Raw genomic sequence first — 19,622 nt, forward strand, 5'->3', positions numbered from 1 at the left:
CCTAAAGCCCATTTTCAGGGGAATAACGTCTTTAGGTGACCCTTGGTTTACTACTTATATACTGCTGAATAATCTAGTTTCTACCAATAATGGACAGAAAACGCCTCAATCTATTTGGTTGAGAACAATTAACTTTCTGCTCCAATTTTTCTGCCTATGTTAGGCTGAAGGCACTATCTAAAAGCAATCACCTTTCTTCTTAAGAGATGTGGCAGTTGCCCCAGTGACCTTACATTTAGCTAAAAGGTTAAAAAGAACCCTGTTTCTTCTTAAAGGTGTAACTTTCCACTTTTTGATATCCTCCAAATAAGAGAGAGGAAATCTTAATCCAAGTCCAGTTGGGATCCTGCTTTGGGGACAGTGTTTGCTGATGGTGAAATCCTATAGTGGTCGAGAACAGATGACAGATCCAGAGGTGCTGCGGTGAAGACTCTGTACCGCCTTCTTTTAGAATTGAAGATTGCTGAATAAACTTTTTTTCTTTATAAAATACAGCCGAGGAACTAAGCGAAGCAAGGTATCTAGAGCAGAGTAAGATGATAAAAGTAGTGGGGGTGTTCTCAATTCGGGTTTATTGCACCCTCCTTGGAGGACCTCAGAGCATCTGAAACACACTTAAAGGTCGCTCACACTTTTTCTCCCAAGACTAACTGCATCTCTATCTTATCAATAACTACAAAATGCTATCTCTGAATAAAACGCCAGTGGTTGCCAGATGTAAAAGGCACGCAACCATAAGCCAGATGTAAGGTGATAGCGATGCAGATCAGCTCCAGCTGCTAATTGCTTCTGATGCAGCAGAAAACGTGCAGGAGAGCTGTCAGAGAGGCCCACCGAAGCTTATGAAGCTCCTTCAGTTCTTCAGAGCTGTGCTTAGATACCACAAGAAACACATGTTCAGATAATGACTCTGTTAATACTTGCATCTAACCATTCCCGCTATCCAGTGCAGGAGTCGTCTTCTACATCTCCAACTGATGGGCATCCAGCCTCTGTTGAAAGAGCCCACCATCTGTTCCACTCTAGAACAGCTCTTCCCGTTAGGAAACACTTCCTGATGTCCAACAGAAATCCACTTCCTTGTAATTTAACCCCCTTGTTTCTTCTCTGGTCTTCTGAATGACTCCAAACAATTCTCCCTGTCTTGTTCGTGGTGGCTATTGTGTCTTGTCTTCTCCAAGTTAAACCTCCAACCATTCCTCCTAAATTTTTCCTTTCCAACCCCTTTTCATCTGGGTTCCTGTCCTCTGGACTTGCTCCAGCGTCAGTGCTCTTCCTAAATGCGGTGCCCGGAAGCGGAAGCCCTATGTTAGATGAGTCTGACCAAGGTGGAACAGAGCAAATGACAACTTTGCTGGATCTGGACATTATACTGTACCTCTCTTGACGCAGCCTAGAATTGCATTTGCTTTTTTTTCTTTTTACAGCTGTATCACACTGTCTGCTTGTGATCCACCAAGACATCTGGATTGTTTCCCCCCCTACTGCCACCCAATAGGGTCTCCCCTATCTTCACGCCTTTGACTTTTTTCCTACCCAAGCATAGAGGTTTGTGGGTCTATCAGCTGAAATATATCTTGCTAGTTTTTTTGCCCACAGTTCCCACTTATAACCCTGAGACAGTGTGTGTTATCCCCTCTAGGTCATCTGCAAATCTGTACACGCAGCCTTTTACACATTTGTAGAATGGTACCGTGCCAAGAACGGAGGGATGCTCTGTGACCCAGAGCCATTGACGTTCACTTGTTTGGAGTGACTGTTCCAACTCTGTGGCCTCCTAACAATAGCAGACAATAGCCTTACTTTGCCACCCTCTCTAGAAGTGACCCAGGGTGGTGTACAAAAATTTTAAAAAGCAAAAACCAAGAGTTTGGGGGGCTGATACTAGAATCTTGTGGGAGACATTATCAAATGTTTTGCTACAGTCAAGGTCCACGAGGACCACCACATTTTGTGGCCACCTAAAATCATCACTACATCAGTCTGGGCATGCACCAGCCAGCCCTTCAGTCTAGGTGTCCTCTCTAAGGCAGGGTTTGTCAAACTTGGCAAGTTTAACACATGTGGACTTCAACTCCCAGAATTCCCCAGCCATGTTTGAAGTACAATATGTAATTTCAGCCCAACAATAAATGTTCTAGCTACGGTTTTTAGCATGCAGGCTGCAGCAATGTGGGGTTCACACAGCATGTTAGCCTAAAACAGGGTAGTCATGCAGGTAAAAGGAAAAGATAAGGATTCTCTCCAGCCTTGGTGGCTTCATGGACACAGGAGAGCCCGTGTGTTGTAATCAAAGTGTTAGATTAGGAGTAGATTAGAGATTAGGCCATGAGATTCCTCATGCTGGCTGAGGAATTCTGGGAGTTGAAGTCCACCCATTTTAAAGTGGGAGTTGAGAAATGCTGGATTAGGCTATTCAGAAAGTTACAGAACCAATTCTGTATTAAGCAGGATGGCTTCTTTCTTGATGCTTCACCTGTGACGTGACTACTGCAATTGTGCTGATTAAACTAGGTTTAAAGTGTGTAAACCCAGTTAGCACCTCTTGCTCTGAAATGGAACTACTATGCAGGGTTGTATTTTGTGGGACTGTCAGGAAAACACAAGCTTTGTTCCCAGCCTTCCACCTCCTTGCTGGAAGCATCAACAGCAGCTGCTGGACCCAGGAAGTTCCTTAAGAACATCTGGCTGGTCTCTGAGCTTCAGATAATGCTAACTGCTAGATCCTTATTAAGGAGGCACATCTCATTTTGGCACACGGGTTGGCTTCTTCGCCCAAGCAGCAGAAGGCCAAGGCAGCCCTGCTCCTGCCAAAAACGCCCACTAAGCCTGCAGACCGCTTGATTCTTGGCAACCTCCGATCCTCAGCTTCCAAATTTCTGCAGGTTTTAGCCCAGTGTTTTTCAAACTTGGTGACATTAACCTGTGTGGAGTTCAACTCCCAGAATTCCCTTATTTTCAGGAGTTGGGAAGCAGACCTCCCTCAGGACCCACGTCTGAGGCTTGGAGAGGTAACTGCACCAAGGCGGGGAATTCAATTCAAGGTGCTGCCATCACCTATGAAGCCCTCCACGGCACTAGGGTCAGGCTACCTGTGGGGACCGCCTGTCTGATATCGTTCCTGCCCACCCCACCAGCTCTAGTAGAGACTGCATGTTCCAGGTCCCTTCCATTGAACAATGCCTTCTTGTTGTAGCCTGGAGTTGTACCTTCTCCGGGTGTTGGTTATTACCTTTAAGGTAATACATGGCATGGATCCAGAGTCCCTGAAGGACCATCTCATCCCCGTCACATCAACCCGTCCCACCCGGTCATGCAGAGAGGGCACGCTGCGGACCCCGCCTGCAAGAGAATTTCATCTGGCGGGGTCCAGGAGGCGAGCCTTCTCTGCAGCAGCCCCTGCCCTGTGGAACACGCTTCCGCCAGCAGTGAGGTTGGCCCCCTCCCTGTTAGACTTCAGAAAAAAACGAAGACCTGGTTCTGCCATCACGCATGGGGCGGGGATGGGAATGGTCAGTCTTGGGGTCGGCTGGTTCCCTGGCCTTACCTTTGACCGATATTATCTGGTCACAGGCTGAAATAATACCACCATCTCTTGGATTTTATTGTATTTAATAACTATTTTATATTTGTATTATTTATGTTTTTACTGATTTTAAATTGGTTGTGAAGCGCCCAGAGTCCCTCCTTGTGGGGGAGTTGGGCAGTGATATAATTTTTATATATATATATATATATATATATATATATATATATATCAATCAATCAATCAATCCCATCGGCCTTTCGTGAGGCACTGAAGACCCGGCTGTTTCCCCAGGCATTTGGGTCAGGGGGTAGATGAGCTATGCCCTCATTGATGGGGAGTGGGGTTAAGACACTACCCTGGAGCGCTTGGGGGTTTGTTCAAAGTCACTTGCGTGAGACACGCAGCCACGTGAGTGCTATAAACAAACAAAGCGCATCCATTTCTACTGAAATAGTAGCGGTATTACAAATGGAATAGACGACTTTGCTTACACGCCGAGCCCACACAGAACCAGGGTTTGCTCAGGATTTTCCTCCTCTAGGAGCCATCAAAGCGGCTTGCTTCTGTACAAAACCTCCATCCCTAATTGCAGAAACGATGCCGACTGTTTGCTTTGTAAAAGAGAAAAAGAACAAAAGGCTGGTCTTGGCACTCCAAGGGGTTCTTTTATTTTCCCTTTTTCCTCCAGCAGAAAGCTACCTGAGTTTGAGACAAGGGTGCACCCACGCCTGCCAGCCTCCAACCATAGCGGTGCCCTTGGGTCATTTCCTGGCGACGTCGTAGTTGGCGCAGAACCAGTCGCACATTTCCTTCACGGCTGCAGGAGAGGTGAGAAGACACGGAGGCCGTGAAATCCAAAGCCGGCCGTGAAATCCAAAGCCGGGGAGGGAACAGAGGCCGCCTCCCTGAACCAAGAAAGGCTAGGTGGGCACCTTTCTACATGGGTTAATTTTTAGCTAATTTGAAATTTCGTTGCTGGTTCTGAAAGTGGTCTTTGTGAGGACCTCAACTGGAGAAAAATACGATCTGATTTCTTTCATGCAGGTTAAGCTCAGTCATCCACATCAGCGTTTCTCAACCTTGGGAGACTTTAAGACGTGTGGACTTCAACTCCCAGAATTCCCCAGCCAGCATGCTGGCTGGGGAATTCTGGGAGTTGAAGTCCACACGTCTTAAAGTCTCCCAAGGTTGAGAAACACTGATCCTGAGCTGGCCTCCTACTATTCATAGATTGTATTTTTTCCTAAGATCCTGGAAGCTTGGAAGATAGCGCCTTCTTGATTCTTCCCTGTTCTATGCGCCCATCCATGCACTCATCCACCAAGTTTGTCAAGCATTAGACTTGCACATTTTAGTTTGCTTGGCCAACAATCTACAATTCTGCAATTGTACCTTGATCCAAGTTTATCACGCTATCCTCTAGAGCAGTGTTTCTCAAACTTGGCCAGTTTAAGATGGGTGGACTTCAATCCCAGAATTCCCCATGGCTGGCTGAGGAATTCTGGGAGTTGAAATCCACCCGTCTTAAAGTTGCCAAGATTGAGAAACACTACTCTAGAGTGAAACAAGTAGCTTGGGAAGTTTATTCCAGCATTCCAGGACCTTCTTCTGTGTCGATCAGCCCAAACGCTCCTGATCCAAAATTACTTCAAGGTCCGCCTTTCTGACCACCTCAGCTGCACAACCCAATTATCTGGCACAGTGAATATATGAGTGCTTTTTTTCAAGAACAGGGAGAGAGTGGGACCCAACTATTTTAATATGCAAGCATTTAAACTCTCAGGGTTTTTATGTAAAAAATACTTCTCCATCCTCAGCCTACAAACAAAAGAATTATGCTCTCACAAAGTCAAAAATGACTAAAGGGCTTGTATCCTTGAGATGAATGGTTCTTTTTTTGACTCCAAGAACCATGCAATGCAGGATAGGTAATAAATTCCAAAGTCTGATGATCCTAGACAAAAATAACCAATATTTTTTCCCAAAGGGAGTTGGAGTGGGGAAAAATATGGGGATCAATCCTACCAATTCCACTTTTCTTGTTTGGTCAATATTTTTTTCTTTTTTGCTAAGTGTCACAGAACAAGCAGAGCAATATTTGTATTTCTGTTATGGTTTCCATCTACAGCCTGATTTATTTCTAGTATTTTTGCACTGCCAGTTTATCAAACTCTAGAGCAGTGTTTTCAGACTGGGCAACTATAAGAGGGGTGGACTTCAACTCCCAGAATTCCCCAGCCAGGGTTGGAATCCACCCCTCTTAAAGTTGCCCAGTTTGAAAAACACTGCTCTAGACAGTGTAGATCAGACAATCTTGTGCCCTAAAAGCTGGCAAGAAAGTTTTAAACATTTCTCTTCACTGGACCTTTGAAGCAAAAAACCCTTGGGAAGTGGAGCAGGACAGACGTGGGTCACCCCAAATGTGGAACTGAATTTGTGACTAAACAGGCAAACAATGTTGGGCTTTTCTTCCCATCGTTTCACTCCTAGGACTTTCCTTTAAATGTCAGCTCTGTGCGCTGAAGCACAATCGGGCTGGGAACCCAACTTGAACAGCGATCTGAGGGTTCAGCCTGTCGTAGCAAACACAGAAAACAAAGCTATGGATAAGCGTTTCATCCAGTTGCAGCTCTCGCTGCTGCTGTCCCTCGGTCTTAAGAATCGTTTGGGTCACCTGCACTCGGACAAGGAGATTCACTCCAACACGACCAAGCCTTGCAAGGCAGCGCAGAAAGACCCAAGGTTCACCCCAGGCTCACTTCATCTTCCTACCTTGGTCAAACGGTGTGAACTGGAAATCGGGCAGGTATCTCTTCAGCTTGGCGTTGCTGGCTGTTTTCTTGAACTGACCATCTGACTTGGATTCGTCAAACTTGAAGTAGGGGATGAGGTTAAAGAAAAGGACCCTAAGAAAAATCTTAAGACAGAGTTTACGAAAGACAGTCCATGTTTAGGAATAAATATTGCATCCAGAGCAACCTTGGGGTGGGGGAAATGCAGGTCTATTGCAACTGAGCTAGCTTTTGCTGGATTCATACAACACGTCAGGCTGAAATGGGGTTAGAGGGACTCTGGTGAGGGTGTGCATGTGTGTGTGAACCAGGCCACTGGGTTAATACACAATATGGTTCATTTCACTGGCCACCGCATGTTACACAAACAGAGAAATCGACTTTTAATAACCCAGGTTTAACAAGTTATGGGGACCCAACAATAAAGCTGATGGGGTTAAATTTGTATATGTTTCTATTCTGCCCTTTGAGCAGACTGGCCTACAATGATGCAGAAGCACAATATAATTGGCAAACAAGGGCGATAAGGAAAATGAAATCAAGCTTCCCTCGATGCTGGACGATGAGGGTTCTACTCATCCACATCTAACAGGTGCCACTTTGGGAAAGGCAGAGATAAAATCTGGGGGGGAACAAACAGAGATAACTCGAAGGGTTTACAAAACAGATTTTTATGTGTGTTGCCTTTCGGTTCTCCCAGGAAGTGATGGGACCCATCCCTACCTGTCCCAGACTGGAAGGGTGGACATCCCTGTCTCATGATCAGCTGGGTAGTGCAGGTTAAGAGCAGAGGTAGCCACCTTGCAGGGTTGTGGTTCACAGAGAAGATGGGAGCTCTTAGGAGTAATGTGATAGACACATAAAGAGGGAACCTACAGCTTACAGCAGTGTTTCCCAATCTTGAGAACTTTCAGATGGGTGGACTTCAACTCTTGCAAGGTGGCTGGGGAATTCTGGGAGTTGAAGTCCACCCATCTGAAAGTTGCCAAGTTGGCTGGGGAATGCTGGGAGTTGAAGTCTACACATTTGAAAGTTTCCAAGTTGGCTGGGAATGCTGGGAGTTGAAGTCTACACATCTGAAAGTTCTCAAGGTTGGAAAACAGTCTTACAGGGACAGACAAATGTAATATCTAACCAACAAGGATTCCATGCTTGTGGCTCTCTGTAGCAGAGCCACAACCATTTTATGGAGCAGTAAACCTTTTAAGGTAGAATGATCGGTATAGAATGGAGTTGGGTACAAATTACAAACTGCTCTCTCTCAAAGTTTCCTGTATGTTCACGAGCTTTTGTAGATTTTTGGCCATGTTTCATTTCTTCATTTTTTTTTTAAACCCATATACCCACAAAGTAATAAAAAAAATTAAAAATGGGAGAAATGGCAACATGACACGATGGTGCCTGGTGTTTGCAAACAGACTGGAGAGGACAATATTGGCTACGACTGGTGGGGCTTAATGTTTTTACACAATTTCCCCAGAAAAACAAACCCTTGAAGAATAAATGGCAAATTTTGAAGGTAATTACGAAAATGGCCCAAAATGGAAAGGATCTGTAACAGCTCTCCACTCTTCTAGGAAAATGTATGGGCTTAGACACCTTTGTAGAACAAGGGGAGAACATAAAAAAAGGGGGAGAACAACATATATACAGGCAGAGGTATCTGGGGAGAGGTGTCAAAAAAGTCAAGATGGTGGCTGTGACCATGGCCACTTTTTTTATCCTCTTGCAAACACCCTTGGATGAAGTACTGTAGAAAGAGGTTGAGTTTTTACCCTTGGAAATTATTTACAAAGGATACTAGGAGTTCTCCCTTGAAATCCATAGCCTTTGCAATGCATTCAGCTGCCTCCCGTATAGACACCTCTTCTTCTTCTCCCACTGAGCCAACAGAAGCAAAAGAAGACTGTGAGACCAGCTTCTGAGATGCTCCACCATTCCTTGTATCCATCCTGTTATCGAGATGACCACCTCCCTCCCTTGCCCCTGGACCTCCTTGGGAAGGGAAGGGAAGGGAAGGGAAGGGAAGGGAAGGGAAGGGAAGGGAAGGGAAGGGAAGGGAAGGGCCTGGTTCCCCTCATTATTCCAGGTAAAAGTTTAATTCTACTGGCTTTTACCTTCTTCTGAAACTTGCAAATTTGGGTGAGAAGCATTAAGCAAGAGAGGTAGCAGGTGGACTAGAGAGGAGCTAGGACAGGAATGAGAGAGGGGGAGGGAAGGAAGACATGCAGCTAGATGGAAAATGGGGCGGGCCGTCTGCAGAGAAGCAACCACGGATGATCTTGTGTTGAGGCCAACTTCAGACGACATTTGGGGCACAGGGCCAAAGTGTCAGGAAAAGTGGCTGCCTATTCAAGGGACTTTCCCTGACCCGTTCACACCTTTGAAGACCGCAGAGGCAGCCTTTAGAAATGAATCCAGGTCAACCCAGGAATTGCACAGTCTCTTAAGATCTTACGTTGCTGGCATTCAGCCCCTATAAGAATCTCACACACAATACATTATATATTGAATACAATATATTCAATTTATATAGCCGCCCAGAGTCACTGATCTGAGATGGGCGGCTATATAAATTGAATAAATAAATAAATAAATAAAAATACATGCGTAATTATTCTACCAGCTGCTGGAGAGAGGCTAATCAAAAAGGGACTTTCCTCCATCTTTGGTGGGAATGCAATAAAGTCTCCAAAATTTGGAGGGAGGTCTTTAACAAGCCAAACAAAAAAACTGAGTTCTCATCACATTTAGGCATATTCCACATATTTGATGGAAAGAATAAAAACGTTATGAAGGAAGAAAGTTATTCTCCTGCTTTCAGCAGCAAAGTGAATCGGTGCCTACCGATAGAAGCATTTGGATAATCTGCTTGAAAAACGGTTTGATGAGATTTGGTTGACAGCTGTGCTCCAGAAAGTCTCTGGCAAAATTTGCTCAAAAAACCAAGAGGGAAGTCTTTATTTTACCTGGAGTGGCAGGACTACAGATGTTTAATAAATGACAAAATGAAAAACTGTCAGCCTGTATGGAAAATGTAAATGGCCCGAGGGAAGACTTGAACAGAGAAGCTATTGCGTGCCCCATTTGTACAGAAACCTAATCACAAAAGTCTGGTTTTTTGTTTAAAGAAGAAGAGATTCCAGATCTAAACTCCAGTGCTGAGAATGGGGGAGGGGGGGGGGCACCCACCTGACAAGATGATGGGGTCTATTTCATTGTATTCCCTTAAGACCCAGATGAACAGCCGAGCCAGGTCCTGACGGCATGAGAGAAGAAGCTGGTAAGAGATGCGTGGCTTTTCCGTTTACACTCTGGTGGACCATCCACCTCACAGGCCCTCCTCCACCTTCAGAGCATGCTTATTTTTCCCTGGTGCTGCACGTCCAAAACCTGTGGTCGTCTGCCTGGCGCTATCACTCAGAGGAGCAGCAGCCTTCACGTGGCCCACGACTCTCGGACAGGATCTGTTTACTAGGACCCGTCTCTCAACCCAGCATCTCCTCTTTCTTGATCCTGCTCGGTGCCATGGTGGTACCTCTCAAGGGAAAGACCACTTTGGATCTTTGTTCACTAAAAAGTCCTTTGTGATTTTATCTAAGCCTGTCCTTGCACCTCCCTAGGATTAATCTCTTTTTCATTTCTCCAACACATTGTCCGTCTTGACTATTCTCGAAGGGGAGAAACCAAACTGTTGCTATCGCTTCTTCCCTGTCAGCTTAAGATCCTAAAGCGTGCTGGTTGACACAATCCTTGCCTTTTCGATACGTGACATTAATCTACAGAAAACAAGTCAAAATTTCCCTTGCTGTTGGGTGCAACTGAAAGATATGCCTGGTTCCTCTTCCACTCCTGCCCGCATTATATAAATGAAGGATGCACCACATATTTTGGATCAAGGGACAAGACTTGACCTTTGGATGGGGTCCCAGGATCATATATTAAAAAGCGTTTTTGTCATTCATTTAGCTTCTATTTTATCACATTTAAAATTTTAGTTTGGTCACAATTTCCAGAGACTCTCTGGGAACCACATCTAAAACTCTCCAGGAACCATCTGAACTGAAGCTCCTGATTGTGCACCCTCAGATCCATCTTTCAGTTCTTCCTTCTTTCCCCAACATGCAACGTGGTTATTCAGCTTACCAGAGAGTAAATGAACTGCCTCCGAGGCTTTCCTGTCCCCCAGACTGTGACATTTGTGCCGTTTTCTGGAGGAAAAGAATGGAGAAAGTTGGGCATTAGACTTCTTCTGCCTCCCTCATTCATCACTTCTCCCTGCAAGGAACTTCCTCCTTCCCATCGCAGCTCCTTTCCATAAACCACACTTTTGATGCTGATTTAGATTTTGTTATTTATTAGTGGTTTCCTTTATGTTGTATGTTGCCCAGAATCCTTTGGGACTGGGGTGGGTTATAAGTACCGTAAATGAATACATTCCACAGGCAGGCATCAAAAGGAGCTTTCTGCGCACAGACCCTCCACTCACACCCCTCTCCCTGAAAACATGGGATGCAAACCTGGCCCTGGGAATTTGGAAGGGATAAACAAACTGCCAAGTGCAGAAGAGGTTCAGAAAAGATTCCTCAGCCCTGGGAAAGAGGAACGGGTGAGAAAGGAACTCAGAGCAACTCTGCCTTGATTTTGTTTGGTATAAGACGAAGTAGAGAGAAACTCTGACTGTCTTTCAAGATTGCTATTTTACCCTACAACAATGAAACGCATTCCTGAAACCCTGAGGCTCTTGATTCCTGACCTGGCCTACCTCAAAGGCTGGCATCAATCTTGAAAGCCTTCCCTTCCCTCTCCGCAGGGCCAGGTTTACATTCCATCACACCCCACACAACTAAAGCCCCATCTCCCTTTTGTGCCAAAGGAGCATGTCTTCTTTGGTGCAGGCACCATCTTGACTTTTCTGACCCACCCTGCAAAGATCCCCAACCAAATTCTAATTTGATATGTCAGAGTTGGGTTTTGCAGACATACTAACATGGATTGGATAATCTGCACTCCAGCCCTTTTTGCATTTATGGCATTTCCCTTTCCATATATAATCATTTCATCTTGGCTTATTATTGGCTTCCTGTTTTCTCCTGCTATGTTTTTCACCCTTGTGACACCTTTCACGTTGCTGAGAGTTGCTTTGGTGATTGAGTAAAGCTGACTACACAAAGAAATTCATCCTGCGTGGAGCTGGAAGATGGTGTTCGCCTGAAGGAGCAGATTTATTTAAGACAGGCACTGCCTTTCTTCCAGGGTCGTGGGGAAGTCTGCCAAAGACCGGGCTGCTTTAACCAACAGCGGAGAGGCGCCGCTCTCCCCCCGCCTTTCAAAGCATGCACGGCCCAACTTTGCACATGAGTGCAGCAAGGAGGTTTTGCTGGCCAGCAGTCTGCCAGATTCAGCCCTGGATGAGAGCAGAGGGAGGCGAAATGCTCAGCGGGTGCGCTGGCGATGCTCGCTTGCCAGAGCCAGGATTCTAGCTCAGACAGAATGGCTCCCAGGCCCCTGACCTGCAGCCCTGTCTCAGAAAGGCACTGATTTATTTATGATCCTTGATTCCCAGAGGGGGTGGGAAGGAAGATGTGAGTCAAGAGCCATCCATAGCTGCTTTGGTGGAAACCTTTCTCTGCATCTCTTTCCTTCCCTTAAATCAGTGTTTCTCAACCTTGGCAGCTTGAAGATGTGTGGGCTTCAATTCCCAGAATTGTGTGGACTCCCAGATGTGTGGACTTCAATTCCCAGAATTCCCCAGCCAGCCATGCTGGCTGGGGGATTCTGGGAGTTGAAGTCCACACATCTTCAAGCTGCCAAGGTTGAGAAACACTGCCTTAAATTATGAGATGGGGGTGGGGAATATACAAGGAACCTCTCCATTAAATGCACCCCCCCACTGCAACTTCTCCCATTTAGCCAGATCATGGTGCTCTGAAGTGCTTTCTATTGGAGGGCAGGATGAGGGACAGGGCCTCCATCCCCTTCCTGCCCCCCCAGTTCTACTCTCTCACTCACTCTTAGCCAAGTACACTTTGTGGATCAGGCCCGGCAGGACGTGCCCGTTCTCGATGTTGAAGTTGTCGTGAGGCCCAAAGATGTTCGTGGGAATGGCCGCGGTGAAGTGGCAGCCGTGTTGTTCAAAGTATCCCCTGGAGAAAGAAGAGAAATTGGGGGGGGCAGAACATCTGGGGAGCTTATCTGCACAGACACTACCTGATGGAGACGGGAGAGCCGCTCCAAAATCCTGCAGCCCGTCTTCCTAGCAGGCGGGCATCTGTTCGGGACCGCAGTGCCCCAGCCTGCCATGCCCTTCTCTGAACCACAATATGCCACAAAGCCATCCCGAATCACTCAACTTATTAAACACCGTCAATTCAGTGTTGACTCTTAGTAACCCCATCAGTAGCTTTTCTCCATGACAGTGTTTCTCAACCTTAGCAACTTGAAGATGGGTGGACTTCAACTCCCAGAATTCCCCAGCCACCTTCAAGTTGCTGAGGTTGAGAAAAACTGCTCCAGGAGGACATGACCCAAATCTGTTTCCTGACGTGGCCCACCTCCAAGGGCTGACCTGGTGGGACCTACCTGTTCTGCACATCGATCATCCTTTTGGCATAAGCATACCCGAAGTTAGAGCTGTGGGGAGGACCATTGTGAATCTGGAAGGGAAAGCTGCATGTTAGAAAGCCGAAGTCCTCGGGACCATTCTGGAAATGGAGAACTCTGTTTCTCCTCTGGAACCCACCAATAGGCAGGGCAGAGAGAACTCCAAGTACCCACAGGAAGACCAAAGACGATGCAGAAGGAAAGAGCAAAACTCGGAACAATTCCAAGACTGGGGAGGAAAAGGAACATTGAGGAGTAAATCAGGTGCACCCTAGAGATACACCTTTGCGTAAAAGGGATGTACAGGTAGTCCTTGACTTACAACCACAATTGGGACTGGAACTTCCATCACTGAGGTGGTCGTTAAGTGAGTCACGCCCAATTTTATGACCTTTTTGCTGAGGTCATTAAGCAAATCTGGCTTCTCCCATTGACTTTGCTTGTTGGAAGCCCTCTGGGAAGGTTGCAAATGGTGATCACATGACCCCGGGATGCTGCAACCATTGTAAATACATGCTGGTTGCCAAGTGCCTGAATTTTGATCATGTGACCATGGGGACGTTGTAACAGTCGTAAGTGCAAGGACTGGCTGTAAGTCAACTTTTTTCAGTGCCGTCATAACTTTGAATGCTCATTAAACGAACGGTTGTCACCTGAGGACAAGCTGTAACTAGAGGGGATAGGAGTGGAAAAGCTCCTTGGGAGAAATTTGTTGCCATATGCCGCTTTGGCTCAATGTGCTCATAATATCCCACTGCACACAGAATCCATTGGAAGGGGAAGGACGGGATTCCAAACAAGTAAACCAGTTACATTGGTGTAAAGGCACTTCTAGGGCCCAGGATTAGCAGATTGCTTTGGGAAAAGCCTCTGAGGTGCCCTGGGCCACTTGGCACACCGCAATGCCAGGAACAAAGTATTCCGTGGAAGCCGTGCTGTAAAAAAGCCCTGTCAACAAGGGGAAGAAGGTGGGCCCGCGTCACGGCCCTTACCATGGTCTCGTCGATAGGGTAGCTGGTCTTGTCAGGAAATATGCAGGTGGACAGGCAGGAAACGACTTTCTGGACCCCCGACTCGTACGCCGCTTGCAAGACGTTGTCGTTGATGTGGATGTTCTTCCGCTGGCGGAACACAGAGGGGGAGACCGGCAATCAGAGGCGGCCGAGGATGCTGTAAAGCGCTCTCGTGGCTGAAACCGGGTACCGTCTCTCCTGGCTCAGCGTCCTTTGTCCCTCCTCTCTCCCTTTTCTTCCCCAAAAGGTTTTAAGTATTTCATTGATTTGAAAGACACAACTTCTGCTTCCCAACCAGGAACAATACATTGAAAATGCATCGAAAGAGTAAAATAATAGAAAGACAGAAATGCAGGCATACGAGAACGTCTGCAGGTTAGGCCAGAACAGGCTGATCTTTATCAGTTTTTGACAAACAACGGAGAAAAACGGAGTAGCGTTGTCATTGCTCTAAGAAAACGCCCAGAACCATATTCTGATCATGGCAAATTCAATCCTTTTTTTTTTTTTGCAAAGAAATACCCCCCAGATGGAAAACGCCAGCTGAAGACACCCCGATTTGGTGCAGAGACGCTTCCAGTGTGGGGCAGCAAATGCAGCACCTTGCCAGCCTTGTCTAGGCTTGGGGGCCGTTTCAGGTCTGGTGAATACTTGGAAAGGAGACCACCAGAAAATCCAACTAAGCTGCAAAGTCAGAAGCATCCTGGGGGATGGCAACTGCCATTTACTTCCAGTGGTGTCTACGTAATGGCTACATTCACGTTAAGCTCGGTTCAAGGGTACCTTCACTCTTCAGCTTGTTCTGTACAGGCAAAAGGGCCAGATGTTCCTCTGCAAATTCTCCCCCACATGGCACATGGTCAGTTAGTCATGGTGAGCTTCCTTGGGCTAGCACAGAACAAGTCCCTTTCCTGCCTTCTATGCATACAGAAGCACAGCGCATAATCGAGGTGGCATCAGCATGCCAGCAAACGCCACTGAATCCTGGAATGGGGAGGGGAGGGCCACACAGGTGGGGCAGCTCAGGTGGGGCAAAGCATGCTGGGCATTGCAGTTTCCTCAGCCAGGAAGAGCTGACTTTGGCATCAAAAATGGTGCGGCTAGAGATCACATTGTCCTGCTTCGCAGCAAAGCCAAAGGAGAGCTGAAGGAAAGACTCACTTCCGTGTCTTTCCTGTTTCCTATTCACTGCTCAATAATTTTATATTGGAGGGGGGGGGGAATGGAGACATCCAAAGGGAGAAAGCTCCCCCAAGTGTTTTGGCCCAAACCAGGACAACCAAACATCCTGGGTCGTGTTTCTGCCGAAACCCAGCTAATCAGAAACGGTTTGGCCAAACTTCCAGAACATGGCAGCTCATTTCGGGTTCAAAACAGAGCTCCTTTTCATGTGGCGCACTCCTCTACTTAAGGACCGTTCAGGTCCGCAGCATCCTCACCCAGAATTCCAGGTTGTGGCTGAGGTTCTTGAAGAGGCCTCCGACGATGGCCGCCAGGTGGATGACGTGGGTGGGCTTGTGTTTCTCAAAGAGGGCCGTGGTCTCTGCAGCACTCCTGGAGGAGAGGGGGGAGGACAGGGATGGCAGGCAGGGGGATCATTCCCTGGACTAGCCCCACTGATTCCAGCCAGGGCTGGATAGATTTCTCCAACTCACAGACCCCCTCAGCCCCCAGGTCTTGAGAGCAGAACCGCAGCCACACCCGTGGCGCTCCACGGGGGCCCAGCTTATCTCTGCGTGCTCCCACCCTCTCCTCCCTCCCTTCCCCTCCTTTCCTTGCTGGGGCTGTGCAGAAGAAGCCGCTGAGCGAGGTGCTCAGCTGATGCAGGCAAAGGACTCACGCACAGAAGAGAGGGGCAGCTGGAATAGGTTGAAGCCATGCCTGTGCTGGGTCTATCCCACACCTGGCTGGATCACAGAGCGCCCTGGGCCTAAGTACCGGATCCCCGGAGAGAGCCCACAAGCAGAGCGAGATGCAAAGTTCATCTTCTCTGCTGGTCCGCCTAGCACCCAGGGAGAACTTTAGTCCTCCAGAAGCTCCCGAAGGCCCTGACAAGCCATCCGTGTTCCCGCCTGCCACTGAACTCCAGAGGTTTATGACAGCTAGGGTGATGTCCTACGGCCCAGCACTTTCATGGGTGATCCAAATTTGAGGAGATTTCCCCCGATGCCTCCAGGGTGGGTTGGAAACATGGTGTCCACCGGGGAGAGGGGGACGTGGTAAAACGGTTGTGCGGATACAACCCAAGCTGTCCTTTTTCTACCTGCACCGTGATGTTGCATGCTCAAAGGGGAGGGAAAGCATGGCTGGCTGGGGAATTCTGGGAGTTGAGGTCCACACCTCCTCAAGTTGCCAAGGTTGAGAAACACTGGCCTAGAGCCAGGAGGCTGGCTTGAACCCCACCCAATCTGCCTGGCTACCCTCACCCTAAGTGTCTTCTCCAGATCCTCCCAGGTCCTGTGACTGCTGCAAAGCAAAGACAGGACTGTCCTAGGTCCAGCAGAAGACCTCACGCACTCACGTTAAGTCAGCATCTTTGGAGGACGCGAAAATCCACTTCTCGTCTGCCCGGTGTTCCCCGTCTGCAATCACCTTCTGGATGGCCATCCCCACCAGTCCTGAGCCCCCGGTCACCAAGATCCGTTTCTGCCTTCCTGACTCAGCCATGATCACGGGGTCTGCGAGAGAGGACGAAACAAGAGGATCAACTTTTTGGGGTTTTAATTGATAGAATTCTACCTTGATAGATGCTACCTCCATCAGGGCCCCAGAATATTTGCTTAGGCCAAAGCTAATTATCTTTTCCCCATTGCAGAAAAAGCAGGTTGGTCTTCAGCAAATGTTGGCTAAGAAGGAAACTGAACCGGCACGTCCACTACACCAAGGGCGCATCTCTGCTTCCAGAGAACCGATGGGGCAGTGAAGCCCAGAGATCTGTTGTACTTCCCACCCGAATATCCAATGTGGGGGGCACAAACAGCAAGCTTTCCCACCCTCCGGTTTCAATGAACCCTGGCTTATAGAATTAACGCAAAGCACCGAGACGTTGGGTTGGGTGAACCTAAACAATACTTTTTCTCTTGGCAAGGGTAAGGGACCCCTGGCTGACCCCAACACCCTCCCCTGGGTTATTTTATTGCATTTTAGCCCCTTCTTTCTTCCCAAGGCGTGAGAGACCGAGGCAAGAGCAGGAAGTTCTCCCTGTCTCCCATTCTTTCCCTCACGACGACCCTGCGAGGTAGACCGAGCAGAGGAGGAGGGCGTGTGCGCTCGCACGTGCACACAAGACGGGCACGAAGGCAAGAAACGAGATAGCGGGGGGCGGGGTGCAAGCGGGACCTCTACACGGGTCTCCCCGCTTTTTCCAGGCGGGCACCCTCAGCCTCTCGCGACCCAGCGCCCTCCGGGCAGCTACCTTCGCCCCACGCGCCGGACGGGCCGAGGGCGGCCGCTGAGCCACTCGCTTTCCCGCAGCAATTTCCTCGACCACTTCCTGGTGGGGTGGACTTCAGCTCCCAGCATTCCGCAGCCCGCACGGCCGCTGCTGAGGGTTCTGGGAGTTGAAGTCCGCCCCTCTGGAAAGTGCCCGGGGCCCACCCGGCGCTGCGGCGCCCGCGGGGACCCTCTCCCGTCCACGACTGCGGCGCCCCTTTTGCGCACGAGCCCGCGGGGCTCTGGGGTCCCGAGCGCGCGTCTCGCAGAGGCGCCCGTGGCGGGTGGGGGGCTGCAGGTCCCCGGGCAGGGGGAGACCCCGACGGAGCCACCTGGCCGCCGGGCTCGGTCCGGGCAGAGCCGAAGAGGCAGGGCCGGCCGGCGGCACTGCGAAGCCGGGGGCTCCGGAGCCGGAGAGGCTGCCCGGCCCGGCTGGGATCGGCGCCGCTCGTCCTCCCCGCCGGCAGGCAGGGCACCGCTCGGGCGCGATGCGGGGAGCAGCTGGCGGCTCCTCCGGCCGGCCGGCTGGCGGCGAGGCGCCCCGAGCCAGGGCGGGGGGGGAAGGGGCGCTCGCGGAGGAGGGGCCGGGCTCCGCGCCCCCGGCCCGGCCCCTGCGGCTACCTCCGCGGGCTGCTGCGCACCTGGCGACGTGGCTCGCGCTGCGTTGCGCCTCCCACCAGCGCGCACCCCTCCCGGCTGGACGCACCCTCCGCGCCGCGGCGCGCTGGGAAATGGAGTCCTCCGCCGCCGCGAGGGGGGGCTTTCCGGCTGCTGCTGCCCGCCCCCCCGCCGCCAGCCCCCTGGTCGCGCCCGCAGCGCGCCTGGCCTGCGGTTCGCCGCTGCACGGCCGCGAAGGGAGCGCGGGCGCTGTCCCGCTCGGCTCTGCCGCCCGCTGCCAACCCGGCTCCGTCTCTCGCCTGCGGCTGGCCGTGCCCGGGGGCGGGCGGGTCTGCGGGCGGGCCGCTCCGGCCGCTGCTTCCCCCGCGGCCCCGGGTCTCCCCTGCCTGAAGCCGGCTGAGGTTTGTGGAGCCCGGGTCCACACCACGCTCTAAACCCGGGTCCTCCAAGCAGAACGGCCCAGCAACCTCCCTCCCTCCCTCCGTTTGGTTCCCCTTGCGGGACCTTCTGGCCCGGGAGGGGGAATCGGGCCTTTGGGGTCCCCGCGGCTTTTGGCGCCCCAGGCGGGGCCGTTCGAGCAAAGGGATGCGGCGCCGCGCAGCCCGTCGCCCGACGCGGCGTTCTTTCGGTCGCCCGGAGCGCGGTTGCCTTGGCGGCTCCGGTCGTCTCCTAAGAGGCCGACCGAGGGACCTCTCCGCCCGGGGCATCCCAGCACCAACGCCCCCGCAACCCCTTCCCTTAATGGTTTCCTGCTGCAATTCTGCCCGCCTTGAAAAGAGAGCTGGGCAGGAAAGCACCTGCCAAGCGCCTCTCTCGGAGCCCTTAACCAGGGTTTCTCAACCTTGGCCACTTTAAGACGGGTGGATTTCAACTCCCAGAATTCCCCAGCCAGCCTTGCTGGCTGGGGAATTCTGGGAGTTGGAGTCCACCCGTCTTAAAGTGGCCAAGGTTGAGGAACCCTGCCTTAAACAGCTCCAGCTCGGCGGCTGTGGTGGGGGGAGGAAGCCCCCAGTTAGCCGGGAGCACCTGTGCAGAAGCAGCTTCTAAAGCAGCCGCCAGTCTATTAAGAAGACGCGGCTGGTTTAACAAGGGGGAAAAAAGCTCCCCCCCCCCCCCCGCCCTCCTGCCTGGTTTCCTAAGTCAGGGAAAGGAGCTGAAAATGCTAATGGAGCTGAATCCTGCAGAGGTGAACGCAAGAGCCTTAAAGGGAGAAAAGGAACCCAGGTGCAGAGGGGGGAATACATTCGGCTTGGCTATGGGGCTTGTGAAAAAGATGCCGGAGTGCGAATCGATGGCAAACCGAATATGAGTCAGCATGCGATGGGGCTGCGGGAAAGCTAAGGCGGGTTTTGCTGCGTCGTGGCAGAAATGTAGTTTCCAAACCAGAGAAAGGAGACGTTCCATCCGTCTCTTGTCACCTCATATTCTGTCCAGTTCTGAGCACCAACACGGAAGAATTATTTGAAGAGGCTGGAATAGGTTTAAAAACCAGGAGTTGGGTAGCACCTTTCCAGCTCACAAATTTGATTCAAAGCCATCAGCTTTTGTGAATTGCTGGCTGGGGAATTCTGGGAGTTGAAGTCCACCCATCTTAAAGTGGCCAAGTTTGAAAAACACGGATCTAGGGGGTTGGCT

At 50.1% G+C, this 19,622-nt stretch overlaps 1 protein-coding gene across 3 annotated transcripts; it reads right to left on the minus strand.

Annotated features, from left to right (window-relative positions):
* Positions 1-4,174: 4,174 nt before the first annotated feature.
* GFUS (GDP-L-fucose synthase) lies at positions 4,175-18,146 on the minus strand. 3 transcript variants are annotated; one of them, XM_088148874.1, is made up of 11 exons: positions 18,011-18,146; positions 16,459-16,615; positions 15,377-15,491; positions 13,917-14,045; positions 12,904-12,977; positions 12,334-12,467; positions 10,468-10,532; positions 9,514-9,580; positions 8,123-8,202; positions 6,302-6,401; positions 4,175-4,346 (listed from the first exon to the last, which is right to left on the minus strand). In XM_088148874.1, exons 2-11 carry the CDS (start codon positions 16,602-16,604, stop codon positions 4,291-4,293), a joined length of 966 nt encoding a protein of 321 aa, XP_088005000.1. In that variant the 5' UTR covers positions 16,605-16,615; positions 18,011-18,146; the 3' UTR covers positions 4,175-4,290. The 3 variants fall into 3 exon arrangements, with proteins under 3 accessions (XP_088005000.1, XP_088005002.1, XP_088005001.1); XM_088148876.1 differs by having other exon boundaries at positions 17,991-18,090; XM_088148875.1 differs by lacking the exon at positions 18,011-18,146 and adding an exon at positions 17,353-17,511.
* Between the last annotated feature and the right edge of the window lie 1,476 nt (positions 18,147-19,622).

Source organism: Python bivittatus, unplaced genomic scaffold (assembly GCF_059951505.1).
Source record: "Python bivittatus isolate LINGU-HERP-01145 unplaced genomic scaffold, Pbiv_v1 ctg000590_np1212, whole genome shotgun sequence".
Taxonomy (NCBI): Eukaryota; Metazoa; Chordata; class Lepidosauria; order Squamata; family Pythonidae; genus Python; species Python bivittatus.